The sequence below is a fragment of the Ranitomeya variabilis genome, chromosome 2 (genome assembly GCF_051348905.1).
Source record: "Ranitomeya variabilis isolate aRanVar5 chromosome 2, aRanVar5.hap1, whole genome shotgun sequence".
NCBI classification, from domain to species: Eukaryota; Metazoa; Chordata; class Amphibia; order Anura; family Dendrobatidae; genus Ranitomeya; species Ranitomeya variabilis.
This window is the reverse complement of record NC_135233.1, coordinates 733,288,900-733,311,507: the sequence shown is the minus strand read 5'-3', so window position 1 is coordinate 733,311,507 and position 22,608 is coordinate 733,288,900. Positions and strand designations below refer to the sequence as shown.

General features: G+C 42.2%; 1 protein-coding gene across 1 annotated transcript in view; it reads left to right on the top strand.

Annotated features, from left to right (window-relative positions):
- LOC143807719 (uncharacterized) overlaps positions 1-22,608 on the top strand; it is a 345,126-nt gene that overhangs the window by 6,094 nt on the left and 316,424 nt on the right. The window contains exons 2-5 of the mRNA XM_077289578.1: positions 6,981-7,120; positions 12,955-13,027; positions 15,619-15,729; positions 19,752-19,865. Of these exons, the coding sequence (XP_077145693.1) occupies positions 6,984-7,120; positions 12,955-13,027; positions 15,619-15,729; positions 19,752-19,865 (435 nt within the window). The 5' untranslated portion in view covers positions 6,981-6,983. The remainder of the gene's footprint in view (positions 1-6,980; positions 7,121-12,954; positions 13,028-15,618; positions 15,730-19,751; positions 19,866-22,608) is intronic.

Sequence of the window (22,608 nt, the reverse complement as noted above, 5' to 3'; positions counted from 1 at the left end):
TGTTGTCCAATTTGTCCTGAGTACGCTGATACCCCATATGTGTGGGGGAACCACCGTTTTGGCGCATGGCAGAGCTCAGAAGGGAAGGAGCGCCATTTGGAATGCAGACTTAGATGGAATGATCTGTTGGCCTCACATTGCGTTTGCAGAGCCCCTAATGTACCTAAACAGTAGAAACCCCCAACAAGTGACCCCATATTGGAAACTAGACGCCCCAAGGAACTTATCTAGATGTGTTGTGAGAACTTTGAACACCCAAGTGTTTCACTAGTTTATAACGCAGAGCCGTGAAAATAAAAAATCATTTTTTTTCCACAAAAATTAATTTTTAGCCCCCATTTTTGTATTTTCCCAAGGGTAACATGAGAAATTGGACCCCAAAAGTTGTTGTCCAATTTGTCCTGAGTACTTCGATACCCCATATGTGGGGGGGAACCACTGTTTGGGAACATGGCAGAGCTCGGAAGGCGAGCGCCATTTGGAATGCAGACTTAGATGGAATGGTCTGGAGGCGTCACATTGCGTTTGCAGAGCCCCTAATGTACCTAAACAGTAGAAACCCCCAACAAGTGACCCCATATTGGAAACTAGACCCCCAAGGAGCTTATCTAGATGTGTTGTGAGAACTTTGAACCCCCAAGTGTTTCACTACAGTTTATAACGCAGAGCCGTGAAAATAAAAAATAATTTTTTCCCACAAAAATGGTTTTTTAGCCCCCCAAATTTTTATTTTCCCAAGGGTAACAAGAGAAATTGGACCCCAAAAGTTGTTGTCCAATTTGTCCTGAGTACGATGATACCCCATATGTTGGGGTAAACCCCTGTTTGGGCGCACGGGAGAGCTTGGAAGGGAAGGAGCACTGTTTTACTTTTTCAACGCAGAATTGGCTGGAATTGAGATTGGATGCCATGTCGCATTTGGAGAGCCCCTGATGTGCCTAAACAGTGGAAACCCCCAATTCTAACTGAAACCCTAACCCTAGACCCAACCCTAACCCCAGACCCAAACCTAACCCTAGCCCCATCCCTAACCCTAGCCCTAACCCTAGCCTTAACCCTAACCCTAGCCCTAATCCTTGCCCTAACCCTAGTTCTAACCCTAATGGGACAAAGGAAATAAATAAATTTTTTTAATTTTATTATTTTTCCCTAAGCAAGGGGGTGATGAAGGGGGTTGGATTTATTGTTTATAGTGTTTTTTTAGTGGATCTTTATGATTGGCAGCCGTCACATGCTAAAAGATACTTTTTATTGCAAAAAATAGTTTTTACGTCTCCACATTTTGAGAGCTATAATTTTTCCACATTTTGGCCCACAGAGTCATGTTATGTCTTGTTTTTTGCGGGACGAGTTGACGTTTTTTTTGGTACCATTTTCGGGCACGTGACATTTTTTCATCGCTTTTTATTCCGATTTTTGTGAGGCAGAATGACCAAAAACCAGCTATTCATGAATTACTTTTTTGGGAGGGGGGCGTTTATACCATTCCACGTTTGGTAAAATTGATAAAGTAGTTTTATTCTTCGGGTCAGTACAATTACAGTGATACCTCATTTATATCATTTTTTTATGTTTGGCGCTTTTATACGATAAAAACTATTTTATAGAAAAAATAATTATTTTTGCATCGCTTTATTCTGAGGACTATCACTTTTTTTTTTTCGCTGATGATGCTGTATGGCAGCTCGTTTTTTGCGGGACAAGATGACGTTTTCAGCGGTACCATGGTTATTTTTATCCGTCTTTTAGATCGCGTGTTATTCCACTTTTTGTTCGGCGGTATGATAATAAGGCGTTGTTTTTTGCCTCTTTTTTTTTTGCTGCGTTCACTGAAGAGGTTAACTAGCAGGACAGTTTTATAGGTGGGGTCGTTGCGGACGCGGCGATACTAACTATGTGTACTTTTATTGTTTGTTTATTATTTAGATAAGGAAATGTATTTATGGGAACAATATATTTTTTTTCTTTATTTAGGAATTTTTATTTTTTTTTATTTTTTCACACATGTGAATATTTTTTTTTTTACTTTATAACATTGCCCCAGGGGGACCATCATGTTATAGGGTCAGATCGCTGATCTGACACTTTGCACAGCACTGTGTCAGATCAGCGATCTGACATGCAGGGCTGCAGTCTTACCAGCGCTTGCTCTGAGCAGGCACTGGTAAGCCACCTCCCTGCAGGACCCGGATGTAGCCCCATGGCCATTTTGGATTCGGGGCCTGCAGGGAGGAGACGCTCGGTACAAGGTGAGCACATCGCCTTGTACCGAGGGTCTCAGGGAAGCCCGCAGGGAGCCCCCTCCCTGCGCGATGCTTCCCTATAACGCCGGAACACTGCAATCAAAGATGATGTGTGCCGGGGGTTAATGTGCCGGGGGCGGTCCGTGACCGCTCCTGACACATAGTGCCGGATGTCAGCTGCGATAGTCAGCTGACACCCGGCCGCGCTCCCCCGTGAGCGCGGCCGATCGTTATGACGTACTATCCCATCCCTGGGAATTAAGTCCCAGGTCACCTTGACGGGATAGTACGTCATATGGGATTAAGGGGTTAAACATTTGTTAAAATATACAAAACAGTTTAGGTAAATTTCTATTTATTTTTCAATTTTTAAAATGACCAATAATATCACATACCTGGGACAAATACCACCGCACCATGATCGAATCACAAATTACCACCACATTGTGACTAATAATACCACATACAAGGAACAAATACCGCTGCACCATGACCAGATCACATATTACCAGAACATAGTGACCGAATACTACAATACTGGTCTGTGCCATTATACACAGGAGATCTGTACTTAGTATACATTGTCCATGTACAAGTAATACAGTGATCACTGGTGACATTATACACAGGAGCTCTGTATATAGCATATAGTGTCAGTGTAGAGGTAATGTAGTGATCACCAGTGAGATTGTACACCGGAGCTCTGTATATAGTGTCAGTGTACAGGTGATCATCAGTGATATTATACACATGAGCACTGTATATAGTGTGCAGGTAATACAATGATCACTGGTGACATTGTACCCAGTAGCTCTGTATATAGTATACAGTGTATAGTGTGCGTGTATATGTAATACACTGACTCCCCAGTGATGTCTCTTGTTGAAGTCCTTCATCTTCGCTTTTCATCTTCGTCCAGCACAGACCTCCATCACTTCTTCCAGCCAGGACTCGTCTCTGCAGGAAATAACACAGTTATCTAGAGCACTGCTTGCAGAGTACATTACTTAATTTTTTCCCAACATCTACACTACACAAGATGATTAAAAAAAAGGCAACATAGCGTCGCTCACAGTAACAGGACCCCCCTACCATTAAAAACAGTATCCTCAAAAAATAAAATACCGGTACATCACTCCAGTAGTAATATCCCTTAATTAGCCCCTACAGTAATAATATCCCCCATCTTGTTTCCCTTGTGTCTCATTCTTGGCTCCGGCCATTTGTTCTCCCATCCTGGCCCCATATGTTCTCCCATCCTGCCCTCATGAGTATCCATTCTGCCCTATGTGCTGTCCCATCCTGCCCCATATGATTTCCCCATCCTGCCCCATCTGTCTCCATACTGCCTCATCTGTCTCCATTCTCCCCCATCTGTCCCATGATCCTGCCTCATCTGTCCCATGATCCTGCCTCATCTGCTGCGAAAACGCATACACAACACAGCCCATAATAAAAAAAAAAAATCGCAATATTCTTACCTTCCGGCATCCCGCGCAGCCTTCCCAATGCTCCCGACAGCTGCTGTTCCCAGTAATGCCTTGCGAGACAATGACCTCTGATGACATAGAGGTCTCGCGAGACCGCAACATCATCGGGTCATTTTGCAAGGCATTACTGGGTACGGCAGCTGCCGGGAGCATCGCGAGCATCGGGAAGGCGGCACGGGACGCCGGAAGGTAAGAATATTGCGATTTTTTATTATTTTTAACATTATATCTTTTTACTATTGATGCTGCATAGGCAGCATCAATAGTAAAAAGAGAGAGAGAGCGAGAGAGAATTTCCCTGACTGGAAATTCTTCCGCCCATGCTCAGTTTCAAAAGACGGCATCCGTCACTGGATTCCTGCTTTTGACAGTTAGGATTCTTTCACACTTCCGTTTTTACAATCTGCACTGGATCCTTCGAAATGTTGAAATTATGGATCCTGTGTAGATTTTAAAAAACGGGTGCACTGGCCCCGTTTAACTGATGGACCCGTCGAGGCTATGTGCACCTGTTGTGTATGCGAAAACGCATACACAACACAAACCAGGTTAAAAATAATAATACAAAAAAAAAATTGCAATATTCTTACCTTCCGGCATCCCGCGCAGCGGTACCGATGCTCGCGATGCTCCCGGCAGCTGGCGTTCCCAGTAATGCCTTGCGTGCAATGACCTCTGAAGACGTTGCGGTCTCGCGAGACCGCGACATCATTGGGTCATTTCGCAATGCATTACTGGGAACGCTAGCTGCCGGGATCATCTCGAGCATCGGTAATGCTGCGCGGTATGCCGGAAGGTCAGAATATTGCGATTTTTTATTTTTTTTTAACATTATATCTTGTTACTATTGATGCTGCATAGGCAGCATCAATAGTAAATGGAGGGAGAGCAAGCGAGAGAGAATTTCCCTGACGGGAAATTCTTCCTCGCATGCTCAGTTTGAAAAGACGGCATCCGTCACTGGATTCCTGCTTTTCACAGTCAGCGACGGATCCTGCGCCCATAGGGTTCCATTATAGCCAATGACGGGCAGCGCAGGATCCGTCGCTGAGCGATTTTCTGACGTGCACAAAAAACGTTCCTCTGTGTGTTGGCTCTGCCCGACGGAGAGCAATTTACCAACGGATCCAGTGCACGACAGATGAAACGGAAGGCCATCTGTCACAATCCGTCGCTAATACAAGTCTATGAGAAAAAAACGGATCCAGCAGCACCATTTGCTGGATCCGTTTTTTTCACAAAATGACGCATTGTGATGGAAAAAGAAAGACGGAAGTGTGAAAGAGGCCTAAGGTTCACACAGCCCTCTTAGCAAACAATGTCTCTGTGAATTTAGGTTTGGCGCCAAACTCTCTCTAAAGTCTGTGTGTACGCACCCACCGGGATCCCTATGGTGGGGCCTGAGCTCAGGACCGGCCGTTAACTGAACATAGAAGTGGCTGTCTAATCGTCTGAACAACCATTTAGCTGGGAGACCGTGGAGTGGATCCTGGGCTTGTCACCTGGAGCGCAGTTTTTGCCTGAAAGGCTAGCAGAAGGCCATTCACGTCACAGCCGAGGCTTTAGGTGGAATCTAACTCTGTACTGTATCCAACCATAGTCGTCTCCCCAAAGTGATTCTTCTTCTCTGACAGGAATCACCGGCACAGTTGCACCTTTCCTCAGTAATCTGACCAGCTCCTAGCGCACTGCACACACCTGTTCTTCTTAACTCTCCTGTGCTCCTGTCACATCTGCCTCTTACAAACTGCACTCCAAGATGGCCGCCTGCAACACTCAGTCATCCTTCAATTTTCCAACCGACGACTCCAATTGGTATTTCAGTGACTGCCAACTGACCTTCCAATGACAGTCTATGAATCTGCAAACCGCTGCCATCTAGTGGCTAAAACACCAATAACAGCTTTTATGTTTACACAAGTAATCATATCTACAAAAACGGCTTTAGAAGGGGTGTGGAGTGGGAATCTTCAACCACCCCCTCACAAGTCCCATAGATTTTAAATGAGAATGGGAATCCAATAGGCTGTGGATTGGCAATGAATGTATTCAACCCCTTCCTGCCCCATTATAGATATATCCGTCATAAAGTGGGCTAAGGGTTGTGGAGCTGTGCAGGAATACTAGAGAAAATCTGCAACATCAATTTGACCTTCACACCAATAAGTGGGTGAAGGTCAAGTGGAAATAATGGATTATACTGGAACCATACATACAGAGACTTCTTATGGGAAGTGTAAACTGGGGAAGAGATTCAGCACTCTGCCACTTTAGGTCAAGTCCTCCTTTGTTTGTTTTCCTATAATATTATAACCAGCTGCTCAATACAAGCTGTATAACTACCTACTTATGGAGCTATTTCTTATAGATGGCACAAGCAGAAAAAAATATATCAATAAATTATGCACGTGATGCTACTTCTCCAATTCCGTAACTAGATGTGACCTCCCCAGCCTCTGGTTATTTGGAGTAAATGCTATTGTTGTAGGTTAGCCCATACTAGGAAGTCCAAATTTGCACCAAAATTTACATTTGGACTTTGCATTCAAAGCTGGGCTTGACAAGCTGTATACAGAACCTCAGTATCCCTAGTAGTGTGCATACATATAATCACCATTGGGACCCACGTCAATTATGAGATTTCTGAAGCCCTCGTTTTCACATGGAAACATTAGAAGCACTGGAATGAAAATGAAAAGGCGAACATACAGATTAGATACTAGAAAAAACTTCTTAACAGTGAGGGTGATTAATGAGTGGAACAGGCTGCCACGAGAGGTGGTGAGTTCTCCGTCAATGGAAGTCTTCACACAGAGGCTGGACAGACATCTGTCTGAGATGGTTTAGTAAATGCTGCATTGAGCAGGGGGTTGGCTCAATGACCCTGGAGGTAACTTCCAACTCTACCATTCTATGCTTCTATGAAATGTGTGGAGAGAGCTGCATATACATGGCCTCCTTCCCAATTCTGAGAGCGCGCCGAGGCCCCATTCTCCAGATAGATATGAGACCCCTAAGTCGGACCTGGATGTATCAGTTAATTATGGCATGTTCTATTGACATGGAATAAATGGCCCCGAAGGGATGAAATCTTTAAAGTTTTGTCTCTTGCAAAATGAGCCTTCATAGAAGAATCATTATACATAAACTCAACTTTAAATCTATACACTAGACATTTTTTTTTTATAATGTATGTATCTACTGTACACAATTGATTGATTTTTCCTTTGTTTTGCTCTTGTCTTAGATAATGAGTGAAGTTTATAGAATCTCATCAAGTGACAAAATCCAGTTTCTGGAGAAGCAATTAGAATCTCAGTTATCAGAACTGAAGACAGAAATAGAAGAAAATGGAGTACTCCACGGTACCCCCTCTCGAGCCTACACGTAGGTTTAAAAATTAAATGCTGATAAAAAGTACTGGAAATAGTATTGTTGCATTCTAATTTTGAGGGAATCTATCACCGGGTTTTTCCTACCCCATCTGAGAGCGACATAATGCAGGGACAGAGACCCTGATGCCAGCGATGGATCACTTGCTGCTCTGCTTGCTGACATTTTGATAAAATCGCTGTTTTCTCTGCAGCAGAACTACCGGTTCTCTGAATGCTGAGTTCTGTATAACCCAACCACTGATTGGCTGCTTTCTGCCCATGCATAGTGTATACAGAAAGCTGCCATTCATTGGTGGGGCAGGGTTATACAGAACTCATGAATATGGAGGACCACCTGTCAGCAGGTTTATTTGTCCTCTAGTGATAATCTGCTGCTTAAAAACTGAGATATTATCAAAACTTCACTATGCAGCCCAGTAAGTGACACATCTCTGGAATCAGGGTCTCTGCCTCTACATTATGCTGCTCTCAGATTAAATGACAAAAACCTGGTGACAGATTCCCTTTAAAGCTACATATCTGAACACCATTTTCTGATTTATAATTCCATCATCCTCTGGTTCTATGTGACATGTCTTTTAGTCAAAAGCCATATGCAGTCATGCTCGAGAGTGTTAGCACATTTGTAATTGTGCCAGAAAATGAAGTATTTCTCCCAGAAAATTATTGTAATTACACATGTTTTGTTATACACATGTTTATTTACATGGTGTGTATTGGAACAACACAAAAAAAGAGAAAAAAGGTAAATTGGACATCATTTCACAGAAACCCCCCAAAATTGTTGGCACCTTTACAAAATTGTGGGTAAACAACTTTGTTTCAAGTCTGTGACTCTCATTCAAACTCACCTGCAGCAAGTAACAGGTGTGCGCAATATTAAGATCACATCTGAAACCCGATTCAAAGGGGAGAAGTTCACACAGTCTTTGCATTTTGTGTCTGTGTGCCACACTAAGCATGGAGAACAGAAATAGGAGAAGAGAACTGTCCGAGGACTTGAGAACCAAAATTGTTGAAAAGAATCAACAGTCTTAAGATTACAAGTCCATCTCCAGAGATCTTGATTTTCCTTTCTTCACTGTACGCAATTATAATCAACAAGTTTACAACCCATGGCACTGTGGCTAAACTGCTTGGAAGTGGACGACAGAGAAAAATTGATGAAAGGTTGCAATGCAGGATAGTCCAGATTGTGTATAAGCAGCCCTAATGAAGTTCCAAAGAAATTCAAGCTATCCTGCAGGCTCAGGGTGCATCACTGTCAGCACAAACTATACATTGACATTTGAATGAAATGAAACGCTATGACAGGAGACCCAGGAGAACCTCATTGTTAACAGAAAGACATAAAAAAAAAGCTAGACTGCAGTTTGGCAAAATGTTCAAGAGTAAACCAAAATCCTCCTGGTAAAGCATCTTGTGGACAGATGAATATTCAATTCTGCATATATTGGCAGGAAAAACGCATGTGGATTTAGACGTGGTTTAGACGTGTTTTTACAGCGTTATCCATGCGCTTTTCAAGCGTTTTACAAGCAGATTTTTAATACATGTCTATGGGTACGGAATTGCTGCGATTCCGCAAAAATAATGAACATGCTGCGCTTTCGCCGCAGGAAAAAACGCAGCATGGGCACATCAATTGCGGAATGCATAAGAAATTAATGGGATGCTATTTGTAAGCGTTTTTTAAGTGTTTCTGCCCCTGAAAATCGCGGCAAAAACGCTTAAAAAACACAACGTGGGCACATAGCCTTACAGTACCAGCAAACTGAATAAACTTTCTGAACACTCATGCACAAGCAACAAACTTTTTTGCAGTATTTTTCACCTACAGGTGCTTCTCACAAAACTAGAATATTATCAAAAAGTTAATTAATTTCAGTTCTTCAATACAAAAAGTGAATCTCATATATTATATAGAGTCATTAGAAACAGAGTGATCTATTTCAAGTGTTTATTTCTGTTAATGTTGATGGTTATGGCTTACAGCCAAAGAAAACCCAAAAGTCATTATTTCAGTAAGTTATAATAATTAACAAAAACACCTGCAAAGGTTTCCTAAGCCTTTAAACAGGTCCCTTAGTCTGTTTCAGTAGGTTCCACAATCATGGGGAAGACTGCTGACTTGACAGATGTTGACAAATGGGAGAGACCTGCCAATCAAATAAAGGTGCCACTCTTCAAACTATGTTTTCTGTAAAACACGTAGAGCATTTCAGAGTAAAACATACCTGGCTGCGATCTTGCAGCAGGATTCTGATTCACGCTACCCGTAGTTTGGGCTGCATGGATCGAGTAACAGGTTCACCTTAAGGACCAGTTAAAGGCAACAAATGCAATGCACTTACAAGGTTAGTCACCGCGGCAATGGATTACATAGAGAGATCAAAGATGTTGTCTGTGGTATGTCAATTAGATGTCTATTGGATTTACTGTTACATTCTTAGGCCGGCCTCACACTAGCGAGTTTTACGGACGTATGAGCGCATAAACTACATCCGTAAAACTCGCAAAATAAACGGCACAATTATTCTCAATGGGGCTGCTCCTATTAGCCGTATATTACGGTTCAGTATTATACGGCTTTCTACGGCCGTACAAAATCGCAGCATGCTGCGTTTGTCACCGTATTGCGCAAAAAAATCGCCAATGAAAGTCTATGGGGGCGAGAAAAATACGGATTCCACACTGACCAGCAGTGTGACTTGCGAGAAATACGCAGCGGTGTTAGTGAAAAGTCGGTAATTCAATTGCCGGCTTTTCATTTCTCCTGCACAAACCCGACAGGATATGAGACATGGTTTACATACAGTAAACCATCTCATATCCCCTTTTTTTTTGCATATTCCACACTACTAATGTTAGTAGTGTGTATGTGCAAAATTTCTGCGCTGTAGCTGCTGAAATAAAGGGTTAAATGGCGGAAAAAATTGGCGTGGGCTCCCGCGCAATTTTCTCCGCCAGAATGGTAAAGCCAGTGACCGAGGGCAGATATTAATAGTCAGGAGAGGGTCCATGGTTATTGGCCCCCCCGTGGCTAAAAACATCTGCCCCCAGCCACCCCAGAAAAGGCACATCTGGAAGATGCGCCTATTCTGGCACTTGGCCACTCTCTTCCCACTCCCTGTAGCGGTGGGATATGGGGTAATTAAGGGTTAATGCCACCTTGCTATTGGAAGGTGACATTAAGCCAGATTAATAATGGAGAGGCGTCAATTATGTCACCTATCCATTATTAATCCAATAGTACGAAAGGGTTAAAAAACACACACACACATGATTTAAAAGTATTTTAATGAAATAAACACAGCGGTTGTGGTAATAATTTATTGTTCTCTCAATCCATCAGGAACACCCTCGCTTGGAAAAATAATAAACGCACAAGATACATACCCTCTGGTGAACCGTCTCGTCCCACGAAGTAATCCATCTGAAGGGGTTAACTAATATTACAGGCAGGAGCCCTGCTAAATGCAGCTGTGCTCCGTGCTTGTAATTCCCCAGCGAATGAATGAAATGTAGGTCATTGACCTACATTTCCTTCAGTCGCGGTGAGGCGCCCTCTGGTGGATGTTCTCATGAACTGCAGCCTGGGAACTTTTTCCCACACTCCAGGTCATATGAGGACATCCACCAGGGGGCGCATCACCGCGACTGAAGGAAATGTAGGTCAATGACCTACATTTCATTCATTCGCCGGGGATTACAGGCACGGAGCACAGCTGCATTTAGCAGGGCTCCTGCCTGTAATATTAGTTAACCCCTTCAGATGGATTACTTCGTGGGACGAGACGGTTCACCAGAAGGTATGTATCTTGTGCGTTTATTATTTTTCCAAGCGAGGGTGTTCCTGATGGATTGAGAGAACAATAAATTATCACAACAACCGCTGTGTTTATTTCATTAAACTACTTTTAAATCATGTGTGTGTGTGTTTTTTAACCCTTTCCAACAATTGGATTAATAATGGATAGGTGTCATAATTGACGCCTCTCCATTATTAATCTGGCTTAATGTCACCTTACAATAGCAAGGTGGCATTAACCCTTCATTACCCCATATCCCACCGCTACAGGGAGTGGGAAGAGAGTGGCCAAGTGCCAGAATTGGCGCATCTTCCAGATGTGCCTTTTCTGGGGTGGCTGGGGGCAGATGTTTGTAGCCGGGGGGGCCAATAACCATGGACCCTCTCCTGGCTATTAATATCTGTCCTCAGTCACTGGCTTTACCACTCTGGCGGAGAAAATTGCGCGGGAGCCCACGCCAATTTTTTCCGCCATTTAACCCTTTATTTCAGCAGCTACAGCGCTGAAATTTTGCACATACACACTACTAACATTAGTAGTGTGGAATATGCAAAAAAAAGGGGATATGAGATGGTTTACTGTATGTAAACCATGTCTCATATCCTGTCGGGTTTGTGCAGGAGAAATGAGAAGCCGGCAATTGAATTACCGGCTTTTCACAGATATCGCGCTGAATGAAATCTAAATACAGAATATATATATATGTGTCTCAATGACATATATATATATATATATATATATATATATATATATATATATACTGTATATATGTTTTTCCGAACATTTGAGCACATAAATCCATTAGATGTCGGTTTTGCAAGCCTGCGCGAAAATCTCGCAGTACGGATGCCATACGGATTACATACGGAGGATGCCATGCGCAAAATACGCTGACACACCCTGACTACGGATCAATATTTTGGGAACATTTCTCCGTATTACGGCCGTAGTACGGACGTATAATACGTGGCGTATTGTCTTACGCCCAGTGTGAGGCCGGCCTTAAGGGAACTCTAAACCTTAAAATTCCTGATAAAAATACACAGAAGATGAAGTTACACATAAGACCTGATTCATCAAAGCTTTCACATCAGAAAATCTATGAAAAGTTGCAAAATTTAGGCTCAAGTTGGAGTTGCCCTAAAATTTTCATGTTTTCACACCAGTTTCTGTCAACTCAGACAAAACAGACAGAGCTGGGTGTTCCTTATGCCAGAAATCTCACTCCAGTACCTGACTGGAGTAAGATCTCTGGCGTGGCACACGGAGGTCGTCTTTATGAATGAGGAGCATTTGTTACGACCCCTCATCAAGACGAACAACGTCTTGATGAATCGGGCCCATAATGTTTGTCCGTCTGCAGGATTTTCTGCATACATCAGAAACTAGCAGTCTTCTAGTAAGGGCGTGTTCACACCTTCAGTATTTGGTCAGTATTTTACATCAGTATTTGTAAGCCAAAACCAGGAGTAGGTGATAAATACAGAAGTGGTGCATATGTTTCTATTATACTTTTCCCCTGATTGTTCCACTCCTGGTTGTGGCTTGCAAATACTGATGGAGAATACTGACCACATACTGATAGTGTGACTGTAGCCGAATACTGAAGAAAACTCAATGGATAATTTCTTGCTGATCGCTTCCATTTTTGGCTGACGACCTACTAATGGATGTGAATTAGCCAAAGGGGAGGGTCATACTGCAGACATGGCAGCAGGGCCAGCTACGGTCAGTTGCCTTACTACCAGGCCCCAGTTTGTTAGAACAAAGGAGTGGGAATGGATGATCTTGATTTTTTAGTTAATTTTTTTTCTTTTATTGATATTTAGCACTCCTTTAAGTCTCTTTGAGAACTAGAACTACATTAACAAAATGCCTTATTGAATTACAATGGATTTCAGATATTCCTAGTTATTACATTCATAGACCTTTATTGCATACAGTACTACTTTTTAAGCATATGTACATGTCATTATCAATATGTTTAAGAAGTGTTTACTGATTCAAATTCTAGCTCTGTGCCGATCCCAAAGGACATTGCATACTACAGGAATGAAAGAGAAATGATCCTGAAAAGAGGCTTACAGGTAAAACGTACACCTACAGAACCACAGACTATTAAAAGGGAATTTGCTTTTAATAATGGGTCCTAAGGCTAGGGTCACACCAACGTATATTCTCTTCTACAATAGGATCGGGCTGCTGAATATGATAATCATTAGTGATGAGCGAATATACTCGTTACTCGAGATTTCCTGAGCTCAATCGGGGGTCCTCCGAGTATTTTTTAGTGCTCGGAGATTTAGTTTTTCTTGCCGCAGCTGAATGATTTACATCTGTTAGCCAGTATAAGTACATGTGGAGATTCCCTAGCAACCAGGTAACCCCACATGTACTTATGCTGGCTAACAGATGTAAATCATTCAGCTGCAGCGATGAAAACTAAATCTCCGAGCACTAAAAAATACTCGGAGGACCCCTGAGCATGCTCAGGAAATCTCGAGTAACGAGTATATTCGCTCATCACCAATAATCACACTCTGATCACAGTTTGATAAGAGTGTGATCCAATTTCTCCATCTTCTGCATTCTGTCAGTCAGTAAAAACTGTACTGCACTCAGATGTCATCCGAGTGCAATCCAATGGTTTCCATGGACTCATTCACTTGTACGGCTGAGTGCGATCTGAATATTGGATCAAACTCAGGCATGCAGCGATTTTTTTTTCCTCGGACCCTCTCGTTCTGAGGAAAAGATCGGACATTTGCACGGCACCATAGCTTTACGTTGGTCAGAGTGCGATCCGATTTTTGTCAGATCACACTCGGACTGAAAATGCAGGCACGTGCACGAGCTTTTAGGAGACGGCATTAGCAGATAATAGCAGATAGCAGATACTTGGCCACAGCCATTGAAAATTCATTGTAAAGCTTTTTAACATGGCAGCTCCCTAAGCTGTGTAGTGAGTATTTTCCGGCACTGCATTTTCCTACTCAGATCACATTTACTTCAGTGGGGGCTGATTGGCTGCAGTGGTCATGCACTTTCTTTGCCAGAAAAGATGGCAAAGAGACTGTCCTTTACAGAGGAACATCAGGAGATAAATAGGTTGATGAAAACTACCCCTTTAATATCTGCTGTGCCGCCGAGGTATTTTAGCCAATAGGATGTACAATGAGCTTTATTAGCAGTATCTGATCTGTCACGCACTTAGCTTAGCATACATGACTAGTAACACTCAGTGAAATGTTTGGACACCTCTTATCATATAAGGATGATTTTTCTGTATATTTTCCAAGTGTTAAAGGGAACCCGTCAGAAAATGTAAACCTCCTCGGGCCATAAATATGATGGTGCAGCCCTTTAAAATATAACCCAATCAATCCATTTATGACCCCCAAGCAGTGCTGCAGCAGCAAGAACTCACATTTTGAAGCCTTATCTGGAAGTGCATTGCAGATGGTGACACAGTCCGAGCTTCTCGGCCTCACGCTGGATTTCCTACAAACGACAAAGGTCCTCCAAACATTGATTGCAAAACAGCGTAATTTTTATTGAATCAAACAATTTAAAAAAAAAATCCTTTGAAGGACAGATGGAGATGAGAGTATAAAGTGCATAGTGCAAAAACGATGTTCTGCAGGAGGATTTAGAGCACAAAGGTAAATCATAGAACCGGACATTGCTGGGGTTTGTCTCTGATCACCTCTTAATGAAACAAGTAATCACGAATAAGATTTAAGTACATTTATGTAAACATAACTCAAAAAGGGGGGATCAGAGACAAATAGTGCACACCATAGCTCAAGGTATATTAATGTAGAAGCATAGTCCGGGGACAGTCATAAATACCCAGAATTCAAAGAAGATCCAATGTATTTCCTACATAGAAGGACTCTCCCCGGCTGATTGACAGGTCGGTGGTCAGGTACCAGAGCAAAGGACCTGTCAATCAGGCAGGGGAGGGTCCAGCTTTGTAGGAAATCCAGCGTGAGGCTGAGAAGCTACGACTGCATCATCACGCCCCAATGCACTTCCAGATATAGCTTCAAAATGGGAGTTGTTGCTGCTGCAGCACTGCTTGGGGGTCATAAAGGGATCAATTTGATTATCTTTTAAAGGGCTACACAGTCATATAAATGATTTGGTGGGGGTTAACGTTTCTGTCAGTTTCATTTTAAGTCGTCATAACAGGTTGCCATTCTTTTATTGATTTTCATAAAGTGGACAATGGCGATATCTCGATAGTTTACTTTCTGACTCTCCACATCACATACTACTTATATTGAGGTTACATCGGGGGACACTGGACTGGAGTCACTGAATGCAGCTCCCACCATTCTCCTTACGTATTTCAATGCTTCAGTAGTGGTTTTATTGCGGCAATTCTGTCATGAAGATCTGATTCATAAAGTCACTTGAAAATGGGGGATTTGAGGTTCTTCTGCTAAATGTATGTGGCCTCTAATCTCAGGCAATGTTACTGATGATTTGTAAGGGTATGTGCAGACAGGGAGCTCTGGGCCGCCGTCCATGTGCTGATGCTCATCATACTGTTTTATAGTCTTCTCTCTATTCACATTATACAGTGTTCATACAAGTGTGTAAATCAATATACTGTATATAGCTGGAAAAGGCTACGTTTTTTCACTTATTAAACTGTTTACTTGGACCGGAGGTGGCAGGAGCAATACCGATTACTGTTCAAGCTGATGTCATGCAGCGAGAGCTGGAGACCTGTCTATCAAGAGAATACACTGCGGATAATCTGCCTCTGCTATTACATCAGGTGAACATTTCTTCTGATATCATTGATACAATAGGTTACTTGAAAGGAAATCAGGTTTTTGCTATGTATTCTGAAAGCAGCATAGTGTAGGAGCTGAGACCCCGAGTCCAGTGATTTGTCACTTACTGGGCTAAGTGTTTCGGTTTCAATTAATGCAGTGTTTAATCAGCAGGAGATTATCACTACCTGACTTGCTTCCTCCTGCTTGCTAGTCCAACCACACCCCAGAACTGATTAGCAGCTCTCTGTCAATATACAGTGTACAGAGAAAGCCACCAATCAGTGGTGTGGTTATACCGGGCTCTACATTCTGAGCACTGCTAGATCTGCAATATATATAAAGTGAGATAAAAAATACATCCCTATAAGGATCCCCCCAAGGATAGGGATAAAGTTAATCTCAAAAGGTACCCTCTATGGAGTTTTTATATGATACCAGAAAAACCAAATAGAAAAAAACAAATAGAAAAAACCAAGTAGAAAAAATGAAAAAAATATTTAAAGCAATAATAAAAATATGAAACAATCAAAAAAAACAAAAATAAGGCTAATACCTTTCTGGATACACAATGCCTCTACTAGCCCTACTTGGCCCTGGAAACTGTTGTCCTTCCTGACAGCGGAGGTTGGCACCCTGTAAAACGATATGACGCCCCCACTCAACGACGGCTGTCCCTCCTATCCCTGGGTTATCCCTAATAAACTAATAATCACAGACAAAAGACATACAAGTATGGATCAAGTTAGATCCATAAAAACACAATGAATATCCCTCTATATATGTTCCTTGCTATACACTCCCACCACTGTAATAGCTCTGGAGACTGAAGCCTATAGTGTACACCATGGGCTATAGCTTGATGTCACCATCTAATGATGCGCCTTTTGCTAAATTAACTCAAGGCTGCCATTCTAAATAATGCAGGTAGATATATAAGTTATATTAATGCTGATTTTTCTACCCATATATTCTATCTCCATAGATATATGACTGCAATAGTCTAGATCCCCTTAATAGGCCAATCAAAAGTATACACACGTCTCCATATGGGCAGAGGAACATAAATAAAGTGCTTCATACATGGCACAGACTTTTGCCAGACAGAACTAACATGTCTGTCTATAGCTCTATGACCTATTAAGGACTGTGAATCTGTAGGTCCCCTGATGAACCCCCTTGAATGACGGGGGAGAAACGCGTTGGGACAGTAATGAGCCGATGCATTTGCATGGTTGCCTGAAGGGAACACCCAGGAATTATGAGCTAAGTGGTGGTTATGAGCTATACATTTATGACATGTGAATCAGTGTGTGTCATGTATGAAGCACTTTAGTTATGTTCCTCTGCCCATATGGAGACGTGTGTATACATTTGATTGGCCTATTAACTATTGCAGTCATATATCTATGGAGATAGAATATATGGGTAGAAAAATCAGCATTAATATAACTTATATATCTACCTGCATTATTTAGAATGGCAGCCTTGAGTTAATTTAGCAAAAGGCGCATCATTAGATGGTGACATCAAACTATAGCCCATGGTGTACACTATAGGCTTCAGTCTCCAGAGCTATTACAGTGGTGGGAGTGTATAGCAAGGAACATATATAAAGGGATATTCATTGTGTTTTTATGGATCTAACTTGATCCATACTTGTATGTCTTTTGTCTGTGATTATTAGTTTATTAGGGATAACCCAGGGACAGGAGGGACAGCCGTCATTGAGTGGGGGCGCCATATCGTTTTACAGGGTGCCAACCTCCGCTGTCAGGAAGGACAACAGTTTCCAGGGCCAAGTAGGGCTAGTAGAGGCATTGTGTATCCAGAAAGGTATTAGCCTTATTTTCGGTTTTTTTGATTGTTTCATATTTTGATAATTTTTATTTTTTTTATTTTTTTTATTATTGCTTTAAATATTTTTTTCATTTTTTCTACTTGGTTTTTCCTATTTGTTTTTTTCTATTTGTTTTTTTCTGGTATCATATAAAAACTCCATAGAGGGTACCTTTTGAGATTAACTTTATCCCTATCCTTGGGGGGATCCTTATGGGGATGTATTTTTTATCTCACTTTATATATATTTTTGGTATTATACGTAATTATTAATAAAGATTGATGATTTTAGGGGTAGGATTTGGTCTCTTTTCAGTTGGTTTAGTCATATACTCCCCTTTAAATAATTGGTTTTGTTGGTTGTACCACTGCTAGATCTGCAGCAGAAAAACTGGGACTCTGTCACAACTGCTGCCGCCGTAAAATAAGTGAGACATCACTAGAATTGGGGTCTCAGCTCCTTCATCATGCTGCCATACATAGCTAGAGAGGATGCTATATAATAAGGGACGGCACCGTACATAGCTAAAAATATAAAATGATAACCTAGCTCTGTCTCCCATTAACTATAATTTCCAGTGCCCAATTAATATAAATTAATCAGTGTCTTACTCCCATCCCAACCCTCCACCAACCCCCTCTCATCGGCCTTTCCCCAGTGTATTGCTTTCTCTAGTGTATTGCCTCATCACTGTATTGCTCCCCCAATGTACTACCTCCCCAGTGTATTGCTCCCCCAGTGTATTGCCTCCAGTACCCAGTGTATTGCTCCCCCAGTGCATTGCCTCCAGTACCCAGTGTATTGCTCCCCCAGTGCATTGCCTCCAGTCCTCGGTGTATTGCTCCTTCCAGTGTATTGCTTCCACTCCTCGGTGTATTGCTCCTTCCAGTGTATTGCCTCCAGTCCTCGGTGTATTGCTCCTTCCAGTGTATTGCTTCCACTCCTCGGTGTATTGCTCCTTCCAGTGTATTGCTCCCCCAGTGTATTGCCTCCAGTCCTCGGTGTATTGCTCCTTCCAGTGTATTGCCTCCAGTCCTTGGTGTATTGCTCCTTCCAGTGTATTGCCTCCCCAGTATATTGCCTTCCCTCTGTATTGCCTCCCCAGTTTATTCTGCCCCACTGTATTGCCTCCCCAGTTTATTGCTCTCCCAGGGTATTGCCTCCAGTCCCCAGTGTATTGCTCACCCAGTGTATTGCCTCCAGTCCCCAGTGTATTGCTCTCCCAGTGCATTGCCTCCAGTCCCCAGGTTATTGCTCTCCCAATGTATTGCCTCCAGTCCCCAGTGTATTGCTCCCCCAGTGTATTGCCTCCAGTCCCCAGGTTATTGCTCCCCCAGTGTATTGCCTCCAGTCCCCAGGTTATTGCTCCCCCAGTGCATTGCCTCCAGTCCCCAGTTTATTGCTCCTTCAGTGTATTGCCTCCAGTCCCCAGTGTATTGCTCCCCCAGTGTATTGCCTCCAGTCCCCAGTTTATTGCTCCTTCAGTGTATTGCCTCCAGTCCCCAGTGTATTGCTCCCCCAGTGTATTGCCTCCAGTCCCCAGTTTATTGCTCCTTCAGTGTATTGCCTCCAGTCCCCAGTGTATTGCTCCCCCAGTGTATTGCCTCCAGTCCCCAGTTTATTGCTCCTTCAGTGTATTGCCTCCAGTCCCCAGTTTATTGCTCCCCCAGTATATTGTAAAAAAAAAACAAAAAAAAACACAGGCACTCACTAACCTCTCTGTATACCACCCCCACCCCCGCACATGGTCTAATTCATCTATTCCTTATTCCTTTGGTTTACAGGCTGTATTCACCTGTTTTGTTTTAGGCTGTATTTTTGCTATAAACTTTAATGACTGTTTTTCTACCAATTGCAGTGAACAAAAACGTAAACAATGAGCAATATATTGTTAAGTTAAATTGACAACTGTTTATAATACTACACCTAGAATATAGATTTTAGAACTTTGTTTTCTATATTTTATGTTAAGTAAAAATATGGATAAGTAAGTTAATTAAATGATTGTTGGTCACTGTATATATAAATATATATGCATACAGTGGACAAAGGACCATACTCTGTATAACATGCCCCTTGGTAATAATCCACATTATTTAGCCAGTCCATATAAAATCATCTTATGGTAAATATAATATGGCATATAAAAAATGTATATTAAGAATTCAAATATTTCTGTCAAAGTTTTTCACTGACAGAATTCATCAGTTAGTCCGAAGTAAATACTTGCACATGCTGAGGTGGAAGAGGTTCTGTCGTCACACAAGTGTCATGGAGCAATGTTACCCTCAGTACAAGGTAGGTCACAATTCATGCCATTTTCTTAACCAGCGTTCTCTTTGAAGAGGCATCTCATGGAGGTGTGTATAATCTCTAGGAGCCCTTTCATACTACGTTCTTCGCCACGTTCAGTGGTCCCGTCGGGCCGTTGACTATAATGGTGCAGGCGGAGTCACCGGGTGCTCTTTCCTGCATCATTTTCATCCGTATACACCTATTAGAGGTGGACACCTAGACGTAGTCTACTGTGAGTGGCTGTCCGCCTCCAATAGGCATATATTGCTGAAAATTATGCATCACAAAGCACACGGTGACTCCGTCTGCACCATTATATTCAATGGCCCCATCGGTGCATATGCTTGAATTACGTTTTGCAAGGAGGGACAGGTTCAGACATAAGCCCCAACAGGGCCCCTGAACATGGGAGAGAACACTGTGTGAAGGTCCGTAAGCAAACGTGATAGTCTACAGTGGCTTCTCTATTCTACCGAGATCAAATACTGGAACGATATCGTGAATGTGAAATTGCTGAAGTCGCGAGCTACTCAAAGTGTTTTGAATAATAATATTATACATGCCTTCCAACTTTTTGGATTGTATGAGGGACACTAAAGGTTCATTTTTTTCAAGCAGGTCTTTACACATAAATAGTTATGTGTTATTCATTACTACAAAAGTATTTTTAATCCAAGTTTATTTACACCGTAATTTCCCCCAGGATCAATAAAGTGTATCGTAAGTCAGGCATTAATATACAACTTGGGACTTAAAGGATTATTCTGGTTTATTGAAAACTGTTTCCCAGCTGCAAACTCTTCTTGACTCACCCTCCCCTGGTCCAGTGCTGCTCCAGGGGTCTTTTATTGTCTGCAGTGCCGATGTCACGACATAACCACCATAGGTCTCAATATGCTTTTACCATGGCACTTCAACAATGAATTTAACCAAAAAGCGGACTTACATTCCTTTAGCCGCAAAAAGAGAACCATGCAACCATCAATTATTATATAATGATATCTTTATTAAAAAAAAATTTAAAAATTCACAAAAAGCAACCATATCAAAAGAACAGAGTGTTCCAGGGGGGACAAGTGATAATAACTCCACAGTAAAAAACACTGATTGAATACACTACCTAAGTAAATTACAGACAATCAAACAATACAAAGTCACTGACTAGCGTTCACCAATGGTGTAAGGCACGAATTGATAGCAAATATCTAATTATGCAGCTCCCAAAGGGCTTGCCTGCCTCATACAAACGCCATTGACAATAACATACTAGCAGCCAACATAAGTATCCATCATGCACTAAGTCCGATATATACCTGAAAAGACAGTGTCACCGCAGACCGAGTGGTGCAGAGTATGTATCAGCGTGTCCTCCCTCGTGCGCCCCGACGCGCGTTTCGCCCAGAGCTTCTTCCGGGGGCGTGTTCAATTGAGGAGTGAATGGCCTCTTATATGACTCATAGCCAGTGGGAACCCATTACGTCAGAACGGGGATGGGCATTATCATGTGTCCGGCATTGCTGCACCATAGCGGATACAGAGACATGACGTCAATAGGGGGTGGGTACTTACGGTGTTTATCGGACCTAATGGTGCATGTTGCTTCAGTCCTGCTCCTGCATAGAAAATTGCTTCTGAGCAAGCGCTCGCTGGAACGCACGGAATTAACCAGCGTAACCCTAATGGAGCACGCTCAGAAGCATAAGGAGCAAGGACTTACTACGCATGCGCGCCAATCCGACACAACCCTCCTTTGTATCTAGAAGGTCCGCCAATTTAAAAGACATATTAGTTCATAGCCATTACGAACCTAAAAAAAGAGGTGGGAAAACTATAAGAGATGGCGATCGGGTTGGATTTTTTCCATGTGGACTATGTAAGGGCTGTTTAAACCATGTGAAAGCTTCGTCGTTTACCAATCATGATCGGACTCGTAAATACGATATTCGTAAATATCTGAACTGCACCTCGAAGGGTGTCATATATCAGGCACTATGTACATGCGGAAAAATCTACATTGGCCTAACTACCAGGGAACTGAAAAAAAGAACTCGTGAGCATGTTAAGGATATTGAGAAGGCCAAGACTACTGAGGATCTTGACACCTTAAAACTAAGAACTAGGGGTGGTGATTTGAGTCAGGCACTGGCACGCCTAGAAAGCAAATGGATTTATCGTTTAGGAGCCATGAGCCCACAGGGATTAAACGAAAGTTTGGGGTTTGCAGCCTTTTTATAGGTTTCTGGATTATAGGGCATCCTTTTTATATGTGAGGAGTCTCACTTTTAAATTTTATATTGTATTTTATGTGTGTGTTTTTGACATGTTATCTTTATTTTTTAGATGGCTTCATGTGGACTATACCATCGGTATTTATACCCAGTGGGGGTCCTCCATTGTCCTATGTGCTAATTTTCAGGAATAACGAAGACTCTTATCCTGGATACCTGTTGGAGAGTTGGACATTGGGGCATTGAGGAGGACATCCTGATTCTATTTACCCCTATGGAGGAGAATCTTTTACATGTGTTATTGTTATTTAAAGTTTAATATCAATGAAGCATAAGGAGCAAGGACTTACTACGCATGCGCGCCGATCTGAAAAAAACCTGTAAAGGGTTTGGTTGTAAATCTATCTCTCAAACAATAACCCCAACAGTTGATTACTAGTACTTGCCAGCAACCACTCTGAAGGTATACATAGTAGTGATAAACAGCTATTAGTGAGTGTGGTTAATAGTGAAAGTGA